The sequence below is a fragment of the Callithrix jacchus genome, chromosome 15 (genome assembly GCF_049354715.1).
Source record: "Callithrix jacchus isolate 240 chromosome 15, calJac240_pri, whole genome shotgun sequence".
NCBI lineage: Eukaryota > Metazoa > Chordata > Mammalia > Primates > Cebidae > Callithrix > Callithrix jacchus.
Genome location: NC_133516.1, coordinates 12,234,371 through 12,256,534, shown reverse-complemented (window position 1 = coordinate 12,256,534; position 22,164 = coordinate 12,234,371). Strand labels below are relative to the sequence as shown.

Genomic DNA, 22,164 nt, shown 5'->3' with positions numbered 1-22,164 from the left:
CTGATACACAACAGACACTTCACGCTAATTCCGGGAAATGTCAGCCCTCAAGAATCATTTTGAATGTGCAGGAAATGTTGCCTGTTCCCTTCTCTATCTGGATCCCTTCTCCACTATGACTTTGCTTTTCCTCACCTGGGGTTACTTTTCTGACACATGCAGGGGTACATCCCATTAAAGTAAGAGAGTTTTATTTAGTGTCAGGCACTGATAGAACCTCTCTTTCTCCATATGCACCTAAATGTGACTGTCCTCTTTCTCTCTTCCAATTATTTCACCCCAAATACCCTTTACCTTTTTAGATGTCACAAGGATGTGACTGAGCAGTTTCAAGGGCATCCACTTTTGCTTCCTCTTCCTACCTTTGAATCCTGCATCTGCATTGCTGGGTCTCAGACAAAACAGGCAACCTCTGTTACCCATTCCAGGATATTTTGATGACCAACTTTTCTTATGTTGTGAGTTTGAAGGCAGATAATGCAAGGGCAGGTAATGAGAAATGGATAGGCAGGGACCTGTGTTCTGAGACCTGGGCTAGAGGACTGACAGGGGTGGAGAAGAATTTCAGCGATTCTGGCAGGCATCATGGATCAGTAAGGGCCAGAGGAGTAGAACATAGGGGCACAGAGTGAGAGGCCTGTGACAGGACACAGCCTATCTCCTTCACAGCAGAATGTTAATAGACATTAGATTTTAGTAAACAGAGGACGTATCTCTGAGTCAGCATCAAAAAGTTCTACAGTCCAGAAGAAGGAATAGCCGCAGGACCTGACCTGACTTTCCCTTGTGAGCATGGGAGCCACAGGGCAGTGAGAATGGAACAGCTTGTATCTGAGGTTTAAGCCAACGATCCTCTCTCTTTAGTCCACACGCAGTAAGGTCCAGTGGGCGACTCGGCTCCAGGTTTCTGAACTTCTGGCTTTTGAGGGAAAGACTCTCTCACCCTCTATGCTGAAGGTATTCTACGTATTATGAATTCCAGTCAGTGGCTCTTATCATCAAGAAATCTTGAAAAGTACAAGGCATTCAGAAGGCCTAATGAATAGTTTCCAGCCACTTAGAGACATCAGAGGGGGTTCCTGCCAAGCGTGCACTGACCTTTTTCATCTCACTGTCCTAGAATGACTGGGTCTGTCTCTGGTCATCTTGAAGGAGATAGGTCATCCTTCCCTCCCTCTACTCCAGCATCCTGTGCATCTTCCTTGATGGTTTTGCCATGTTGTGTTCATAATGATTGTCCAGTTGATACCAAATCTTGAAAAAAAAATTCCAAAAGAACATTTAATTCTTTTTTGGTCTCAATTGTCAATTGCCCTTTTACATGAATCTGGGGCAGATCTAAGAGGCTCGTTAGATCTGTTTTATGGGACCCCAGTCTCTGGATGTAAGATCCTCAATCCATCCCACATTCTCTTCCTATGATGTAACTTCAAGACTGCTACTGTTCAGTGTTCTAGTCCCTTTACTTTGTGCGGTGTTGTGACTGTAACTGATGTTTTACTCTGTAGCATAATAGCACTTCTCCTGACTCTGTGGGAATCTTCACTGTGGAAAGTTAACTACCATGCTGTGAGCAAGCCCAAGCAGCTACCTGGAGAGGCCGTTTAAATATATTCCAGGTAACAGCCCCAACTGAGGAAGCCCAGACATCAGTCAGGATTATCTGCTAGACTGGAAGGAGAACATCTGTTGCCATTATTTAATTAGTGATCATGAAAAAGACCCGTTTGGTGTTAGACAGACTCAGTTGACTCTGGAATCTGGGTTTTCATCAGAACTGGGTTTTGCTTGTTTGTCTTGTTTTCTTTGTTGTTCTGATACTAATATGTTCCCACTGTAACATGAGGTGATGATTCTGTCTCGGGTCTAGGTCGTCAGTGAGAATTCACAATCTGTGTGAACTGTAAGCATAAACACATTTTAAAGCAGACAGTCTGCTCCTCTCTTTTTCCCTGGGTGATGCTGTTTGCTTTATTAAACAGCTACAGAAGTCAGTGTGGGTTAAACCTTTTGGGTTCTAGCTCAGGCATGACTAGCAAGTTCTCAGAGAAGCAGTAAGCTGCTCATCTGGCCTGTGTCTGCAGATGGCTATCCTATCTAGATTTTTGTAAGTTCACTCTGATGTTCACACAGTGATAAAAATCACTTAAGAATGCATTTCTCAGAATGTATTTTTGTCACCATAGGACGCATGGCCGTTAAATCCCTATTTTTGCCCAAAGATTCAGTGAAAATTTAGGTGTAAAATAAAATTTCCCCTTAAAGTGATGAGGTGTAGAATTTACTGTATCAATAGGAGGGAGCTCTCACACTTGCATATTCATTGTACAAAGTCCTGTCTGTCCATGATGGGCAAATTCTGTTCCTGTATGAGATCATTCAGCTGGAATCACGCACCCGCATATTTCCAGAATTCCATCAATAAATTCACGAAGCAGTTGAAAATTGCAATATACATTTCAGGTAATGGGCCATAAGGGATTATTTTAATTGAAAGAAAGTGTACAAAAATATTTTGCATTTTACATATTTTATTTACTGTATGTAAATAAAAACTGTAACAAAGTGAGATGACACTAAAATAGAAAAAAGCCTGAACAGTGAAGGGCTCCCTTGTACACGCAGTCCCAAACAGTCAGCTTTCTTCATCCTGATCATCTGTGGCCAGTGTAAAAGAAAGGCCTGACAGGGAAATTTAAGGAGCCAGCCGGGTAACGCCACATGAGGGAACTCTTGGTGACATTCAAAAAACCCACACTTCCACTTTGAAAATCCAGAAACACACCAACCCAGCGCAGAGGTTTCTCTACATAGTGAGGAAGCATTGGACAGCTGGTCAAGAGATGAAAATGATGATCCACCTTCACACATTAAGGAAGAAATATGTCCTCAGTTGTAATCATTGTGCCATTCTTCCTTATCCAGGAGTCCTTACAGACACCCAGAGCCGAGTCCCAAGAGCCGTCCACATCCAGATCCCAGTAGCATTTCCCAGAGGAGAAGCGCCAGGCTCCCCATGCAGCAAAATAGTCAGGTCTGTCGGAATTCAAAGCTCCACGTTCCTGTTCAGGTCTGAACATCCAACTTCTCACATCCTCAAACAGGCTGATATTGTGCTTGCTTACTTCATAACTGAAGGAAGTTTCCACTGTGGAAAAAAGAGAATGTTCCAGTGAAAAGCAGTTTATACATTCTCATGTTCAGATAAGAAAGAGACTCTCACTAGAAAACACAGGTCAAGATTAAAAGGCAATTTTGTCTGGAAAAAGATTGAAATCAGGGTGTTAGGAAATCTGCACAAGTACATAGCTAAACTGCAATGACCACAATTTCTATAAACTCAAAAATATGAAGGGGAGGATTGCCATGCCTACGTCTAGTTCACTACTTTTCATAACAGCTGAAAAACTGGAAGCTCTTGTGCTGCAGCCAAGCCTATAGCAATACAATGTACTTCCATTGCCTCTTCTCTGTCAGGGCAGAGCAGGAGGCTGGGGACAGGAGATGAGGTGGGGAGCCGTTCTTACACCTAAATAGGTTATCACTTTGCCAGAAATATGGTCTGCCACTTAAGCTAGCAAATTCATACTTAAAGAGAAAATCTGAATCTGCCTTCTGAAAAGTGCAGATTCCTTGCAAGAATTATCTGACTTTCATGCCAGATTTCATCAGACTTCTTTTATCTGCCTGATTGAGCATGATCTGTCCTGGAGTTCTAGCTAAGGGCTCATCAACCACCAAATCACTTTCCTATTGTTCGCACATCCTCAGATTTGCATTGTTATTTAAGTTACTCATGTATGTTTCAGTTGATTAAAATGCACATAATTAAAGTTAAAAATGCTATAAAACGTCACCTGAAATGTACTTAAAAATAAACACTGCCACCCAAATCACAATCATGAACAGCACTTAATTTGAAGTTGAAATGTCCTGAATTAACTCCGTTCTGTATACCTCAGGTAATATTGTAAACATGAAATTGTGTCAGAGAATGTTTCTAAGTCCTAAGGAGCCATTCTGCATGGTTTATGTTTTTCTAAGTAATTTGTTATATGGCTGATTCTTCTTACATTTCACCAGCTTTTATTTATTTGTTTGATGATAGTGAAACTATCAATATAAAGACCTATTCACAGACTATTTTCTTCTAGATGAAAGATCATTACACTAGGAAAACTGCCCATAGAAACCATACTTGAAGACATTACATGTTGGTCCCAGCAAGAGGGTGACACTCACCTCAGAAGCAATTGAGTCTGTGCACCAGTCCAGTGATGGGCCCTGCAGTGAACGCTGGATTCACAGGCTGGGGCATGTGCAGGATCTCGGACTCGCTCCCGCAAGGAAGCAGGTGCAGTTGCTCAGCTTTCTGGTGTCTGTGTTTAAGAAATGGATTCCAACAGGAAATGCTTCATTCAAACACACTTCTGATACTGTAATGTAACTCCACAATCCTAGGATGTGTTTGTGACTCTCTTAGGGAATCTTCCTAATGATTCACTCTGTTTCTAACCTACTGCCACTGAAAGATAATTGCCTTTCTCCCTATCTGCTGCCAAATAGTTTATTTGTCTCTAATTATGATTCTGAATCCTAAAATTAGGCAACTATAGCCTACTAACTTCTGCACTGAACTTTCAAAACATTACCCCAAATCACTGGGGAAAGTGAGAAAAGATTGAAATCTGATAGAGAGCATAAGAAACATATTCAATAACACACAAACACCTGACTACACACACATACACACACAATCACACTGACAGAGTATGTTGTTAGCAAATTATGTTTTCACTTTGTTGAAAACAGCTTGATGTTTTTCATAGCATCAGCTTGCAATCATGGCCAAAACATACCTTGCCATGATGTCTCCCAAATCCTGTAAAGAGAAAGAGAAAAATACTTCTTTGGAGAGTTGTTATTATGGCCTGGTGTAGTGGCTTATATCTGTATTTCCAGCACTTTGGGAGGCCAAGGTGAATGGATCACCTGAGGTCAGGAGTTCCACATTAGCCTGGCCAACATGGCAAAACTCCATCTCTACTAAAAATACAAACGAAGTAGCTGGGTGTCATGGTGCATGCCTGTAGTCCCAGCTACTGGGGAGGGTGTGGCAGGAGAATCTCCTGAACACAAGAGGTAGAGATTGTAGTGAGTTGAGATTGGGCCACTGCACTCCAGACTGGGTGACAGAACAACACTCTGTCTCAAAACAAGGAAACAAATGAAGAAACAGGTTGTTATTCTGCCTGTCTAATATTTAGGTTTTGAAAACTTTAGAAGTACCACATACTATCACTGCAGCTCTTTAAAAATGTATCTCATCTCTAACATTTATACCAGTAAGACCAATTGACAGAAACTATTTCTGATAAATTCAGGACCCTGGATTTGAGTGAGAGAGAAAGGTGTGAGTAGTGACTGCATATTGCTGCAGCTGTCTACAATGTGATCTTTTTCAGGGCTAGTCCCTGAAGGATAATGTGGCTCAAATCAAGGGCATTTCAAACCTAGGACTGTCCCAATAAAAGGAAGAAGGAAATGTTAGTTTCTCTGTAATTTCTATGTATTATTCAATGGAGACAAAAATATTATTTTCACATGAATTTTTTTTTCATCCAGAGTTTTAATGAAATTTACTGAAGAAGAAATCTTGAGGTAGAAAAATGTTCTGTGGAAATCTATTTGCACAGCTCCATAAAGCTTTGTTTCCATAATTAGGTTAGGAATTGTCATTTATCTCTATAACCACGTGGGAATGTCTCTCACCACCAATGCAGGAGATGAAGAATTATGTCTTTGGCACCCAATGAAAGCAAAGATGTAAATATCAGCTAATATAAAGTGTCTCAAGGGACATCCTCTGTTCTTACCTGGAGCAGCTCCACATCTGGTTTATGACACATTTCCATTAGTTCCCAATATATTTCTTTCAAGCGTTTCTTCTTTTGATACATGTTGATGCAACTTCTCTAGAGTCACGGAAATATCTCTTGGTGTTCCTTGTACAGTCTCTCTAAATGTTGTTTTTCTTCCTTATGGAGAACTGGATGCAGCCTCCTATACTCATCACTGATCATCTGAGCCCAGAGATCCACATAGGCCTGGAAGGACATGGAATTTGTAGGTTACATACCCAGGTCTACTTCCACCTCACAGAACCTACAAATTCATCCTGACCTTTCCTTCGTTTATTTTTCATTCTTTACAAACACTATGATGAGTTAAAAAGATCTTCCTTGGGGGGAACCAAGATGGCCAAAAGGAAGCTTCTCTGGAGTGCAGCTCCCACTGAGTGAGACACAGAACCAGAGTGATATCTGCAGTCTACCCATCTGGCAAAGGGCTAGTAGCCGGAATCTACAGAGAACTAAAACAGATTTATAGGAAAAAACAAACCCCTCCAAAAGTGGGCAAAGGATATAAACAGACACTTTTCAAAAGAAGACATATATGAGGCCAGCAAATATATGAAAAACGCTCATCATCACTGGTCATTAGAGAAATGAAAATCAAAACTACATTAAGATACCATCTCACGCCAGTTAGAACGGTGATCATTAAAAAATCTGGAGACAACAGATGCTGGAGAGGATGTGGAGAAATAGGAATACTTTTACACTGTTGGGAGTGTAAATTAGTTCAACCATTGTGGAAGACAATGTGGCTATTCCTCAAGGATCTAGAACTAGAAATACTATTTGACCCAGCAATCCCATTACTGGGTATATATATCCAAAGGATTATAAAACATTCTATTATAAGGACACATGCATACGAATGTTTACTGAGGCACTGTTTACAATAGCAAAGACTTGGAACCAACCCAAATGCACATCAGTGATAGACTGGATAAAGAAAATGTGGCACATATACACTGTGGAATACTATGCAGCCATAAAAAATGATGAGTCTGTGTCCTTTGTTGGGACATGGATGAACCTGGAAACCATCATTCTCAGCAAACTGATACAAGAACAGAAAATCAAACACTGCATGTTCTCACTCATGGTGGGTGTTGAACAATGAGAACATGTGGACACAGAGAGGGGAGCATCACACACTGGGGTCTGTTGTGGGGGCCAGGGGAGGGACAGTGGGAGGGAGGGTGGGGAAGGGTAATGTGGGAAGAAATGTCAGGTATAGGTGATGGGGGGATGGTGGCAGCAAACCATCTCGCCATGAGTGTACCTATGCAACAATCTTGCATGATCTCCACATGTACCCCAGAATCTAAAGTAAAATAAAAAAAGACCTTCCTTCAAAATGTTTGTGATTCATCAATTCTTGAACACCTGCATAAAAGCCCTTTGGATTTAAATGTTTAAATATATTTCTTCTCAAATCTGAAATGCCACCAGAAAACAACTACAATTTATCATTGATTGTTAAATTATCAACAATATATATATTTGTTACTCAAGTAGTTTGTGGTCTCATATCTTTGTACTTCACAGCCTGAACAGTCACTCTTAGTAGAAATGTTGTCAGGATATTATAATCAGGGTCAGGAGCCATCACACAAAAAGGATCTTAGTAAACATTTTAGCCCCCATCTCTGAAACTGACTACCTTTGCTCTGTCTCCTCTCTTCTGTCTAAAGCTACAGTCTTGCCCCACCATTCTAAAAACATGAATCCCCATTCCACTGTGTTGCTCCTCCCAATATTGACATAATATTCCTCACTCCCCCAGTCATTTTTGTCCCTTCTCCTCAGCTTTTCATCATGTTACATTTTCTCCTACTCAAACAGGCAGCCTGGTCTGGGTCCTTTGCTATCAGATTTCACGAGCACAGGCATGTTTCTTAAATTACTGTTCCCACCCACTTTTTCCCTAGGAGCAACATTATATTCACTGCTAAATGCCTTTATTTCTCAATTACATATTATTTAATCAATATTCCATAATTCATCTCATACAGAAACCTCTGCCTGAAATACCTATTAATTTTAAGCACATACCTGCCTCTCAGAATTTATATTTATATATATATATATATATATATATATATATTTTTTTTTTACTTATCTGAAAAATATTTCCAGAACACCTGAACAATTGTTATATTGAACAATCAGGTTGTTTCCCAGGCTATAAATAACCACATGACAAATCTGGCATATGAGAATTTCAATGAGAGTTGCTAATATAAATGTTCTCAGCATGCCTGTATCAAACATGTCCTGAAGACACATGATCTCATCCTTACACTCCAGAAGATGCTTGTTTTCTCCTCCTCACTTAGATTTCTCTGATTTTCTTGAATATTTTCCCATAAAATCCTCATTTGCTTTAAGAGCTTCTCCTGCAAAAGAATTATGACGGTGAACAACAGAAAATCAAATACCATAGATTCCACACTCTGAGTGACATATGCAGGCAAGGGATATCATGTATGAACAGACTACAGAGAGGAAAATAAAACAAATCTTTTCACTGCTCATCCTCAGTATTTTTCAAATCTGAGGTTTCAGAATGTATAACAGTTTAGGGAACTGGTGAGTAAAGATTTCTTGTAACCGAGCTAATGATCAGTGAAACAGCCTTCTTCAGAATCCACTATGCTAGCCTCCTGCTTTTGCCATTTATCCAGTACTATTAAATACATTTCCAAAATGTATTTTCTTTGTTCTTCTAGTTTTGGTAGCTTTTCAATGCCTTTAGCATTGTACTGTAGAGTCAAAGTAATAGTGACATTTACTTAATCACCCTCTTTTTGGGTGCAGGCTCCATGAAGGCAGGTATAGTTGCATATTGAATTCAGAATTTCATCACTGGTATCTCCGAAAGCACCTGGCACTCAGTAAAGAGTGGAGTGATCAGCACAGTGATTCTCCTCTCCCTTCTCATCTCTTTAACTCTTCCACCCTCCAGCCTTCAGGTGATCCCAGTGCTGTCTCTTACCTGGTGTTCTTCAGCTGCCCCTTCAATGGGACAGTGTTTGTGAGCCCCGTGCTCCTGAGAGTTAGAGCACAGCGAGCAGAGCAGACTCTTGTCCGTGCCACAGAACATCTTCTTTGTTTCCCTATGGGTCCCACATACTTGTTTCTCAGAGCTCAGGAATTGCCAGAGACTGGCTTTCCCAGCAATCGTCACTAAATTGTACAGAAAAATGTTCGTTTTGAAATCCTTTTGGTGTGATGGTTCCCTGCATGCAGGGCAGTTGGAAGGACTTTGGGCTCCATCCCAGGAAAGGCAGAGACAGGGTCTACAGGAGCTGTGCCCACAGCCTATGTGACAGGGTCTACCAGGTAGTTCAGGCAGATGACACAGGTGAGTTCCTTCTGGAAGGCCTGTGGGAAGTCTAAGTCCATCTTCCTAAGGGAAGAAAACCACACGAATTTAATCTTCTACCCTGGAGAGACAAAGGACCAAGCAAAACTTGAATCAGGTTGTGATTGAATAACATCCTTTTTTTTCCTAGAGAAAAATAAGCTTTCATCTGCAAGGACAGAAATAGAAAAAGTAGAAAACTAAGGCACTAAGAGACATCAACCTGTGTAGAAAAATGTGATTGTTCTCCAACCGACACACAAGCAGCTTTCCAAACCCTACTTTTGTGCTTAGAAGAATGTCCGATTTTTTGAGGTGTGTGTTAGTGTCCACCAAGTTGCCTGGGCTTCTGGGATATCATCAACCCATAAACTCATGGGATGAGTCTTGAATGGTCTGAAACTCAGCCACACTCTCAATTGCCAGTGATTGGTTTGGAGAAGGGAAACTAAGCTCTTCTACTCTCACTGTTTGATTTAACTGTAACAACCATCCCTCAGAGTTTTCCAGAGGGCCCCTGCTTGAAAATGTTAGAGCAGAGCTCATCCATTGACCAAAATCAGACAAAGCTAGCCTTTACTCCCCAAGGCAAAACAAACAAACCAAGGCCTAGGCACTTCTCCAAGGTAAAACAAGCAATCATTGTTTTACTAGGCTGCTGAGTTCATTCAATCAACAAAACCTTTCTGGCATGTGTTTACTATTCCTGGACTGTCTGTTAATTTGGGGCTATATTGATACAATGCAGAAGTGTACACAGAGGATAGAAATATTTTCTAAGCTCTTTGGAAGCATTGTCATTACTCTTTCACAGAGTCAGAAAAATACTAAGTATCATGCAATAATAATAGGCTCTAGACAGTAAGGTGGTGTTTTAAAGGGAAGGAAAAAAAATGTGGGCCAGGCAAGGTAGCTCAAACCTGTAATCCCAGCATTTTGGGAGACCAAGTCAGGCAGATATTTTGAGCTCAGGAGTTCTAGATTGGGTGACATGATGGCAAAGTTTCTAGATCAGCCTGTCTCTAAAAATACACACACATGGGCGGGTGTGGTGGCTCACGCCTGTAATCCAAGCACTTTGGAGGCCAAGGCAGGCAGATCACCTGAGGTTGGGAGTTCAAGACCAGCCTGACCAACATGGTGAAACCCTATCTTAAAACACAGACACACACACACACACATATTATAGATTATATATGTAAAGCCCAACATGGTGGCCCATGTGTATAGTCCCAGCTACTTTGGGGGATGAGGCAGAAGAATTGCTTGAGGTATTAAGTATGGGCCATAGTGAGGCTTATTTCCACCACTGCACTCCAGCCTGTGTGTCCCTGTCTAAAACAAAGAAACAAAGGAAAAATCTAAAATCCTGGTTTCTACACAGTATAAATACAGAAGCCCTCCATTTCTGACATTTCTGCATGATTGCCAGTGAGACTTTTCTGCATGAGTACCCATTTCTGGCTTTCTTCGACAGAGTGACTGAGGTTTCTGAAGAGACTTTTACTGTGTTTTAGAAAAAAGTGCTTGCCCAAATCATTCAATGCCCTCTACCTGTGTATAGCCATACATGGCAACACAGGCACATTTTCACTAGCAGAGCAGAATGTAACACATTTATACACATAGATTACAACAGCCCTAACCCATTTACAGAGTCTACAGAGATGAAAGAATCACCAGATATTTGTAAACTACTGCAAAATGCTTATAATCTATAAAACAGCTAAGAAATACATTAAGTAAAAAATCAACCATAACATTAATTTGAACATCATGAAGCAAGACAGATGACAAAAATGTTTAATTTTTAAATAGGTTGAATGGAGCTTGTAAACCTATGGATTATGTTTAAAATAATTTTAAGAAATAAATGGAGCTGTTTTCAAAACTCAGAAAATGACATCATTTCATCTAAAAAAAATCTAAGTTTGCAGATAAAGTCCCCAAATTTTGTTTGTTTTGATATGTAACCTAAGAGCAGCTCCTACTCTGGAAAGAGTACACTTACCTCAGAAATAGATCTACATTCTCGCCAAGGCTTGCTGTCCAATAAGATGAAGTCAGCTCAGGCATCAGGGTCTCACAGTGCAGTGGCGGTAGCTTGTGGAAGTCTCCAAGGCCAGTTGCAAAGCCACTCTGTGGTTTCTGGAGAAGAATGAGTTTTGCTCCTGAAGTGTCCTTTTATACATCTCTGAAGACCACACCCCTTTCTTCTAATTGGATTTCAGGGGCATAGGTGGGTGTTAACATAGTTAAGATTCTTTCAAACAATTTTTTTTTTTTAATGGAGTTTCACTGTGTCGCCCAGGCTGGAGTACAGAGAAGCTGTCGCAGCTCACTGAAACCTCCACCTCTGAAGTTCAAGCAATTCTCCTGCCTCAGCCTCCCAAGTAGCTGGGATTACAGGTGCCTGCAGCCAGGCCTGGCTAATTTTTTTTCTTTTTTTTTGCAATTTTAGCCGAGAGGGGGTTTCACCGTGTTGGCTAGATTTATCTGGAATTCCTGACCTCAAGTGATCCGCCTGTCTTGGCCTACGAAAGTGCTGAGATTACAGCCTGAGCCACAGCCCCCAGCAATTCACTTTTATCGTAATGTAAGAATTTAATCTAAGGACACTCCTGGCCTCCCCACTCCAGAAGGGTTATTTTTCCTGCTCCTTGTGCTCCAGATGAAGCCTTCCAAGGGCCTCTCAGCAGCCATGGGACATAGGATTCCCTCCTATATTACCTGGCACTGCTCATCCCAGCTCAAGGGATATAGGGAGAAAGTCTAGAAAGCTCTAGCAAGTGCAGTGGCAGGCTCCTGAAGTCCCAGCTACTGTGGAGGCTGAGGCAGGAAAATCGCTTGTGCCTGAGGTGGAGGTTGCAGTGAGCCGAGATCGTGCCCCTGCAATCCAGCCTAGGTGATATAGTGAGATTCTGTCTCCAAGAAAACATAAATCAATAAAGAAATATAAAAAATAAAAATTGATGATTAGAAATACAATGTAAGATCTTTATGACAAAATACAAAGTAAGCAGAAAGAATAGAAAATTGTAAATAGAATTTGATTACTTTAACAAATATAGAAAAAAATTAAAGGGATTTAATCAATTAGTATAATAATTGTGTTGTCTTTAGGGAAATATTGGGAGAATTGTTTCCTTATTGTTTATAATTCTTTCCAATATTTTGTGGGTAAGAAGTTAATAACAAGAATAACAATTTCAGTAGATTCAAACACAGTGTATTCCATGAAGCTGATTTTCTAACTTTAAAAGAAAAATGATGTTTTCCCTCCTTGACAAGATGCCTCATCATCAGAAATATGGTTTGTTTAGAACACACAGCTTTTTCGTCCTTGAGTATTTCTGTATTTGTTTCATTTTCTCCAAATGATGGTAAAGATCCAGTCTGAGTCTCTATTTGATGCTTACAATTCCTGAAACAACTGAGCAGTGCATTGCACTTAATAATTTCCCACTAAGTAAATTAAACTGAATGTTGCATTTCCAACCAAAACTGTGAAACCAAAGGAAGAACTATGTCTTCATCCTTCTTTTCTTGTATCATTTCTTTCCCCTGTAACAAAGGATACAGGGTGTTAACACAAGGTACAGAGAAAGAGAATGTGTGTATGTGTGTGTGTGTACATGCATTTACATATGTGTAACCACATCGATTTTTGTATTTGCAGCAATGCCTTGTGATTTTGATTCAGAAGCCCACAGCATTTTATTAAAATTATGTTTCATTTGATTGTCTCATCTGTTTATGGGAGCTGCTAACAGGGATTCTGTGTTTCATTTACCATATACTATTACAAAATCTGAGCTCATGATACTAAATTCATAAATATTGAACACAGCCAAAATTCAAATTATTGGGCTTTTAGGTATTTCTATTTTTCCTTTGTCAACAGGGTACAACTGAAATAACAATATGGACTTCCTATTTCATTCTAAAACTAGTATTGATTTAGGCAAGTTAGTTAACTCCTGACCTTTTGTTATCTCAACTATGAAATGGGGCTTCTACCCTGCCCAACTGGCAGAATTGCTCTGAAGATTAAAAATCACATGTTGTGTAAATATTCAAAACGGTAATTGGCTCATAGAAAGTGATCAGCCAGTTGTAAATGCTAACTGTTAGTAAAACTAAATTACAAAATGAAAGAGATAAATTAATGAGTAAAATAATTACTGCTTTCTTAATGTAGTGATTGTTCTCATCAGTTAATTAAGTTGTGACAGAATTGGTATGTTGAATTCAGTGACTCAGGGTTCATCTACTCAGGGCTGTGGATACACTTTCGGTTATGTTGAATCACTCTGATTGCAATAGCAACCCCATCACTCCTTTTGGAATGTGAGTTCTGAGAAGGTGTTTACATCATAGCAGGCAGCCAAATATTGTAGAAAGACTAAAATAAACACTGTGTCGTGTGTTAGCTTTAAAAATAAGAATATTATTAGTTAACATTTGGTAAATATTTCTAATTTGTCGGGCATCTTACTAAACATTGGTAGGTTATCTTATTTTAATATTGATAATACTTCTGTGAGTAGATTACTAGGATACCTGGGTGAAGAAAGTCCTGTCTGCATTTGCATACCTGGGGTTATCAGTTATTGATTATTCTGGCATAAATAATCATCACTATCATTTTTCCCATTGGCACATGCAGCTGTTCCTGTGCTTTCATAAGCCTCAGCACAATAGTATTTTATAAGACTTAAAAATATGGTACCTATGTATGCTATTGTTCTTAATTTGCATATTATAGGATCTTAAAATATACATTGAATGCTTGAAAAATAGTGACTTGAATTGTACAGGTCTACTTAGGCACATTATTTATTAAAACTAAATACAGTCAGCCCTTTCTGTTGATTTTGCATCAGCAAGTAAAAATGGATAGAAAATACAGTATTATTCACCGTAATCCCAGGTACTTAGGAAATCGAGAAAGGAGGATTGTTTGAGCCCAGGAGTTTGAGGCTGTCGTGAGGTGTGAGCAAGCCTCTGCAATCCAGCCTGGTGAGAGACTCTTTAAGAAAACAAAACAAAATACAGTATTGAAAGAAAGGAATCACATATGCGAATGGCCACCTCTTTACTTTTAAAGATGGTGAACTATGACTTGCCAAATTATTTTTTTGTTTTCAAACTTATATTTTTAAATATTAGTATTGCATACAGAAAATGATTTTACTAAAAATATCACAAAGTAGAAAAGATATCAATCCAGTAAAAAGGCTTTTAAGTGAGGGAATTTATTTCTATGGAACAGATCTCAACAATTATTTTTTGTTCAGCTTTGTTATGTTACAACTTTCATCACAGAATGATACTCAGGACATGAGCTTGAATCTGAGAAGCTCAGATGTAGCTAATAAAGAACTAACGAAAAATGTAAGGTAAGAGAATTATTAATGTGTTTCTAAAAACAAAACAAAGTAAAACAAAACTGTTACATTCCATTTGGACTCTTAGACACGGTTTCTGGAATTGTTTTCTGTTTTATATTATTGCCTACTTCACTGTCTTAACAATGTGAAGACCAGGGTGTCAAAGGGCATGAAGCATGTGGTGAGAGTTGTGTTATGCCACTTAGCCCAAGGGGATCAGGTGCGGCTTCAGATTCCACATACTCAGCTACATTTCCTCACTGAGGAACAGCAACGTAATCCAGAAAGTCTTAGTCGACTCTGAGAGTGCTGTGCTTAAATTATTCTGAAAATCACCTGAAAAGATGAAATATCAAATAATTTTGACTGCCGTCTGGATTATTATACTGATATATCCATTTCATCTGTTGAGTGGTTTGTTCACTGTCCGCCTGTTAATTCCACAGAAGAGGAGGGCCAACTTTTCATATATACGTGTCTTTTCTGCAGGACTTGAGTATGCACAAATTTTGATATCTATCGAAGTCCTGGGACCAATCCCCAGAGATGGCTGATTAAATTCAGTTTTGTTCTGAAATTCTATTTTGTGTATGGAAATACATTTTCATGAAGTTAAAACTATATTCACCTTATTTCTCATTCCAATCTGTTTGAGAAATTAATGATCACCTGATGTTTATGTTTCTGTAATGAGCATTTATCGATCTTCAGGGTTCTCAGATATGCTTTTTTATAGGTAGGAAAAGAAAACATAAGTCCCTCTTAGAATGTCAATTTTCCTCTTTTTTTGTACCGTGGAAAAATATCATAGTTGATTTCTTGCAAGCCATTAGAACATTTCAAAATATATGAAGTAAATGATAAATATAATACATTGTCATGCAATGTAAGATAATTTTTGCATATCTTTATTTTCAGTGTCTTTCTGTTTCTTATTTTAAAATAATGGATATTTTAGAAAACGTAAAGATCAAGTAAGCCACAGTAGAAATTAAGTATCTCCCTAGTTCCATCAGAAAAATATAAAATCATGGTTATATTCTTATGTGTATAATTCTAGCCCCTTTCCTATTTTAAATATATTTTTGTTTATGTATACACAAATCCCAGTCAATCCTTCTATATGTAATGTATATAATCAACATATTTATTTTTTCCTATGTTCGGTATTTAGAGGTGCTTTTCCTCCTACACCTTGACTATTACTTTTTTTTCTGCCAAACATTGACTATCTGCAGGTTGATCGTATATGTATTGCAGAAGGGGTTAGGTCATTGGACAGCCAGAAATGGCTCTGTCTTTCTGTCCAGGGATTATCAGAGGGTCGGGCTCAGGAATAAGAGGATGTTTTAGGAATTTTGATTGGTTGGGCAATGGCAGGATATGTTCAACTTACCCATCGCCCCCGCTTATTTCATGGTTGTTCTTAAGCTACAGGTTCTCACACTGTCTCTCAAGCTGGAGGTCAGTGGTGCAATCTTAGCTCACTGCAGCCTCAAACACCTGGGCTCAATCAATATTCCCACCTCAGGCTCCAAAATCACTAGGATTAGTCATGTGCCACAATGCTCAGCTAATATTTGTACTTTTATTTTTCGAGATAGGCTGTCCCTATGTTGCCGAGGATGGTCTCCAACTCCTGGCCTCAAGCAATCCTCCCACCTCAGCCTCCCAAATTTATGGGATTAAAAGCATGAGCTACCACTCTGGAGCTTATTTAGCTATTTCAGAGTTTGTTCCTCTCTTTCTGGTCTATTGCATGAACTCTCTTAGCTTGTTTTATAAAATATTCTTCTGCCGTGGTCATGTGAAACATTACCAAATTGTTTCTGCTGATTCTTTACATTTTAAGTTAAGTATTCAAACATGATAGTGTGACTTTTTAAAAAAGAACAACAACAAAAAACCAATAGAAGTTTGGCTAATCAGAAACAAGACTTCAATGACCACTGCTGTGCTATAACTTATTATAATGCATTAAAAATCAGGACTTACTTGTAATGTGCCTTGAGACAGAAAATTCAGTCACTTGATTTATCAGACCTCAGTTTTCTACTCTGTGAAATACTAATACCAACTGTGTGTAGTTTATTTTGAAGAATTTGGAAATTGTAACTAAATACTCTGGTATCAAGCATGATTGCTGTTTCCTATATTGTTGTTACTTTTGTAGCACTGAACCACTTACCCATTTAAGTTTTTGCTCAAAGTGAAAATATAATTTATTAATACATATTTCATAGACTAGCATTTTGTTTTGAGACCAAGTCTCTCTCTGTAGCTCAGGCTGGAGTTCAGTGGTGTGACTGCGGCTCACCGCAACCTCTGCCTGCTGGGTTCAAGCAATTCTCCCGCCTCCTGAGTGGCTGGGACTACAGTTGTGCACCACCATGCCTGGCTAATTGTTTGTACTTTTAGTAGATTTGGGGTTTCACCATGCTTTCCACGCTAGCCTCACACCCCGACCTTGTGATCAGGCCACCTCGGGCTCCCAGTGTGCTGTGATTACAGGCTTGTGCTACCTTCCCTGGCCAGACTAGTCTTTAGAGATAACTGAATGTGGAAGTTCAGTTGACAAGTGACTTGTTCAAATTGTTAAATTAGAAATATTCAGTGTTAAAACTGTAGCATGCTCTTGTGATATCATTGAGGCAACTAATAAACACCATCCTGTTTTACCAACAGGCATGTCGACCATGCTCCAAGCAGCCACAGCAAGTATTCAAGGGAGTCATTTTCAGGAATTTCTGATGCTCTGTTTGATATTGAAATGAAAGCGGATCCTTGCAAAGCCAGGGGAGAAGTGAAGAGAAAGATTGCTGTTGCAGGCAGCTGCAGAGGCTTTGAAAGCAGCAGCCTGAGAGGATTTTTTAGAGAGCCCACATTGAATGTGTGGTGTATCACTCAGAAAGACTCATGGTGGGGATATTGATGAAGTTTAAACAGTATATTAGAAATAAAGCTGGACACTATATACTCATGTGAGTGTTCATATATTTATCTGCATATCTATTTTTCTTTTATTTTCTTGTTATGGACTAAAAATAAAAAAAATTATAGACAAGGTTATTCTAAAATGGAAGAATTAAACCCTGTATTACATCCAAGGGGAATGGGTAAATATGGTAAACTCTCATCTGGCATTATCAGAGAATCAAGTCTAATCTGTTCATGTCACCTCACACATAGGACAACATCAGTATGTTATAGAACAAACTGGGGAATGTGCACAACTGCTCCAAGCCAGAGGCTTATGCCCTGCCACCTTCCAGGGCTGAGGATCACTGTCTCTGATTGGGACACTGATTAAATCACACTTTTAGTAAATGTAATCACTGTAGCATAAGAAACTTATTAAAAATATCTTATTTATATAAAACACTATCATATAACACACAAGGATAGAGAAAAATAGTAATGAACATTTGTGAACCTACTAGCTGTATTAAGAAAATAGTATTTTCAACATCTTTGGGTCCCCCATGTACTCATGACAGTGTGCTTTTTCACTTTTTTGAACTGTATGTTTATCGTTATTTCCTGCTATGATTTCATCACACATGGCTATATTATTTACGTTTTTGTTTGATGTAGTTTACTATTTTATATGAGTGAAATCATACCTGTATATTTTTATGGTACTTTATTTTGTTTCACAAGTCTTCAGGGGTTCAGCTAGATAGAGATAGATGATAGATAGATAGATAGATAGATAGATAGATAGATAGATAGATAGATGATAGAGAGCATTTATTCAAATGAAAGTAAGATTCATGGTCCGTCAAGACAGAGAAAACATATAATAATGTGAATAGGGAAAGTTATATAAAGAATGATGAATTATAACAATTTGAACAATGAAATATTGTCTAGTAAAATGTAAGAAGAAGTGTAAATAACATGTGACGAGCACATATAAGGAAGTGCCATTGCTTCCAGGGTGAAGTTTGAGAAGCCAATGAACAGTTCCCTCCTACCTTGGCCTCACTGAATGTTAACAAGTCTCTGTGGTGTTGCATGTGAAAAACAGTGTAAATCCACACTTCAGGACTCCCCAGAAACTTGCCTTCTGGGCCACTTGTAAAGCTGTTTGGTAAGAAATGTCATCTCAGAGGGGCTCCACTGCAAGTTTGAAAAAAGTCCAGTATCGGAAGAAGCTCTTGGCTGCTGAGTTCTCCCGGCCACCATGAAGATGAAGAAGCGAGTGTTGTAGCAGCAGCCTGAGCTACAGAACCTGGGAACTGGTGTACCCGGGCATACCCTCTGGGCCAGATACCAGACATGTCATTTCCAAAGCAGATTGGAAGCACTTTTTTGGAATTTCTCTCCAATGTCTTCTACTCACAGAGATGGACATCTTAACACTTGGCAAAGAAAAAAAATATTTAAAGGGTCCAAATCTATTTCTGTAAATAATCAAGAGTGAGTTTGTAGTGGATAACCCAAAGGAGGATACATGGTGCATCATAAAATATATTCGTTCATTTTCTGCTGATGTACACTTGGAATTTTTTTGGTTTTGTGAGCACGTCTGCTAATGTAAATAGTCAAGAGGTTCTCTTTCCTGACAGGATCTTCCGATAGGTGGAATATCTGGGTTATAAAATTTGTGGATCTTCAATTCTACTGGACAATGCCACTTATCATTTTAAAGTGATTTTATTTATTTATATTTCTACTAACAGGGTAATTACATTATATAAAAACAATAAACATATGGGTTATTGTGGCAAGTTAAGGAAATATAAATAGTTCACTCTTATTAAAATCCAAGGCATTTGAGGGAAGAACAGTTTATACATTGAGCATCAAATACTTCAAAAGTTTTGGAAGACATACAGAGGAGTGTAACTACTTTCTTGTAGATTATCAAAATCCCATAATAAGTTTAAGCAGGTAGGAATATAGGCACATCTGCATTTCAGAAAGCATTCTAACCTAGATGAAACAGAAGGGCATCAATCCAGCAGGAGAACATAACTAATTTGTGTGTGTGTGTGTGTGTGTGTGTGTGTGTGTGTGTGTGTTTGAGAGAGAGAGACAGGGTCTCACTCTGTCACCCAGGCTAGAGCCAGTGGCTCAACGCAACCTCTACCTCCTGGGCTCAGGCGATCGTCCAACCTAAGACTCCCAAGTAGGTGAGATTACAGGCGTGCACCATCATGCCTGCCTAATTTTTGTATTTTTTGTGGAGACAGAGTTTCACCATGTTGCCCAGGCTGGTCTTGAACTTCTCGGCTCGACTAGTCGATCCATCCAGGCCTCCCAAAGTGCTGGGATTACAGGCATGAGCTACTATTCCAGGTCCCAAAATCTTTTGTCATGGCAACCGCTGTCATGTGGACTTTACCCTCAGAAAACATAAGATTACCCTCTTCTGTTGGATTTCAGCTTGGGTGTTACTTCTATTAGGAAGACTTTCAGGATGACTGTCCCTTCCTTTGTATCACCTACTAGACCATGAGCTCCTTAAGGACTGAGTTTTGAGTTTTTTTTTTAAATTTACTTTCATTTTTGAAACTTGTGCAGAACATGTAGGTTTGCTACTATTTTGGCTCCAATCCCTACCAGTATGGAAAGTCCATAGGAGGCACTCATTTTGTGAGTAACCAGAGAAGCACACACATGAGACCCTCTGAGACATTCTGTGCTTTGAACAGAAGAGCTGCACTTCATTGTAGGAATTGCACAGTGCCTTTGTTATGGGGTTTGGCTGGGCATGCAATAGGCTTTTTGTGATGTCATTGATATAGAGTTGGACAGTAGTATAGATGTGGGACAAGGTGAGAATCATTATTCTATAAAATGGAACAAAATCCTGCACCACACTTGAAAGCTTTGTTAACTTTCAATCAATTCTGCCAGCATGCAAGAAGCATTTCCCCCAAAATACTGCATGCAGTTCAGTGGCTGAGGAACATACTGTGGCAACATATTTAATGTCACTGATAGGAAAACCGTTTTCAGAGACAGACTTCCTGGGTTCAAACCCTACAATTTGAGTATGGCTATGGGCAAATTATTGAAGTTTCCTGTTCTTAGGTTTCTTAACCTTTAAATGAGTATAAAATGTTATTTATGTCATGGGGTTGCTGTGAGAATTAAGCTAGAACATGTGAAGCACTTAGAACAGTCTGTAGCATAGAATTCATAATGAATAAACGTGTGATAGTTTCACTTGAATGACAGTAAGTTTTGGTTAGGTAATGAAATACAATTTTTCCCTCTTACCTATTCTGCATGATGACACAGTTGTAGCATAATAGATGGTAACTTTTTTAGCCTCTAGCACTAGAATTTGCAACTAATATTTCTTTTTTATGCATCTCATAAGTTGCTTATTGTTTATTTCTGTCTAATACAGGGCATTCTACATAACATGGCATTGAAGTTTTACTGAAAAGTTAGAATACTAGAAAGTCTTTCTTCTCTACAGTTAGGCAGATAATATACAATATTTTAAGAAGTGTTTGACATTTAAATGTTTCAAAGAACAACATTTCTGGAAAACTCTCCATATATGTATCTATGATCACCTTTTCTTAACTTTTTTGGATCTATCTTTCGAAGCCCAATGCTGATCAAATGACACTTCAGAAAACATACTAATTTACAATGCCATGGATTGATTAAAAAGACAGCCACTTGATCTTTTTCTAGGATACGCTGGCTTTTAGAAAGTATGTAATTGTTTTAATGTCTGTTAGTATGTAAAGGGTGACATTTAGATTTTTACTTTTTCAATTTCTAGCAAAGTTTGTTAAGTTTATAGAAATCACCTAAATTCCCAAAGTAGCTGTAATTTATTAATACAACTACGTGTAAACATTGGTGATTTATTAAATCATGGTAAACGACAACAAAATCTATCAGTATGACAACTGTGTTAAAATATCTTTTATACACTATTGAAGATAATTATGCATATCATTATTGTGTAAATAGCAGTCAGGTGCCTTGACTAATGCCTGAAATTCCAGCACTTTGGGAGGTGGAGGTTAGTAGATCACCTGAGGTCAGTAGTTTGAGACCAGCCTGGCCAAGATGGTGAAATCCCATCTCTACTAAAAATACAAAAATTAGCCAGGCATGGTGGCAGATACTTGTAATCCCAACCACTTGGGAGGCTGAGGCAGGAGAATTGCTTGAATCTGGGAGGCAGAGATATGGATACATTGTTATTTATGTACATGTATATGTAAAGTATCTGTCTTAGAATTATTCAAAAAGTTGTGTGAATTGAAAAACTTTTATTTTTATATAAAATAATTATCATGAAATAGTCATAAAATAGTAAAAATAACAAAAAAAGGCTGATACAACTAAATCCACTAAGCATTATATATACAATTATATGAAACACAATTGAGTTCCTGGAGACACTTTTTGTCTTTGGCTGGACCTTGCGCCTTGCCTTACCTGTGGCCGGGTCTTGCTCCAGGTCATGCCTATGACCGGGCCTTGCAGTGGCCCTTGCCTTGCCTGCAGCCTG

General features: G+C 38.8%; 2 protein-coding genes and 1 pseudogene across 16 annotated transcripts in view; 1 reads left to right on the top strand and 2 right to left on the bottom strand.

The window, feature by feature from the left end:
* MCF2L2 (MCF.2 cell line derived transforming sequence-like 2) overlaps nt 1-17,652 on the top strand; it is a 264,853-nt gene extending 247,201 nt beyond the window's left edge. For 8 of the 12 annotated variants that reach the window (XR_013527032.1, XR_013527028.1, XR_013527033.1 and 5 more), the window contains one exon: nt 17,358-17,652. Coding sequence is in view for 1 of the 12 variants with exons in the window: in XM_078350244.1 (XP_078206370.1) it covers nt 17,358-17,446 (89 nt within the window). In the remaining 11 variants the exon portion in view is untranslated. Of the gene's footprint in view, nt 1-2,925; nt 3,035-4,154; nt 4,355-17,357 lie in introns of all 12 variants that reach the window. The other 4 variants (XR_013527027.1, XR_013527030.1, XR_013527026.1 and 1 more) reach the window with 2 other exon arrangements.
* Nucleotides 4,348-11,439, bottom strand: LOC144579476 (tripartite motif-containing protein 43-like; annotated as a pseudogene). The gene is made up of 5 exons (XR_013527098.1): nt 11,291-11,439; nt 8,911-9,324; nt 8,216-8,311; nt 5,877-6,107; nt 4,348-4,882 (listed from the first exon to the last, which is right to left on the bottom strand). The product of XR_013527098.1 is annotated as a tripartite motif-containing protein 43-like (transcript).
* Nucleotides 12,120-22,164, bottom strand: part of LOC144576535 (uncharacterized) — a 197,322-nt gene continuing 187,277 nt past the window's right edge. The window contains exons 11-12 of one of the 3 annotated variants that reach the window (XM_078350250.1): nt 14,202-14,311; nt 12,120-12,843 (exon numbers count right to left, since the gene is read on the bottom strand). In XM_078350250.1, the coding sequence (XP_078206376.1) occupies nt 12,831-12,843; nt 14,202-14,311 (123 nt within the window). In that variant the 3' untranslated portion in view covers nt 12,120-12,830. Of the gene's footprint in view, nt 12,844-14,201; nt 14,312-14,474; nt 19,037-22,164 lie in introns of those variants that run through there. The other 2 variants (XM_078350251.1, XM_078350254.1) reach the window with 2 other exon arrangements.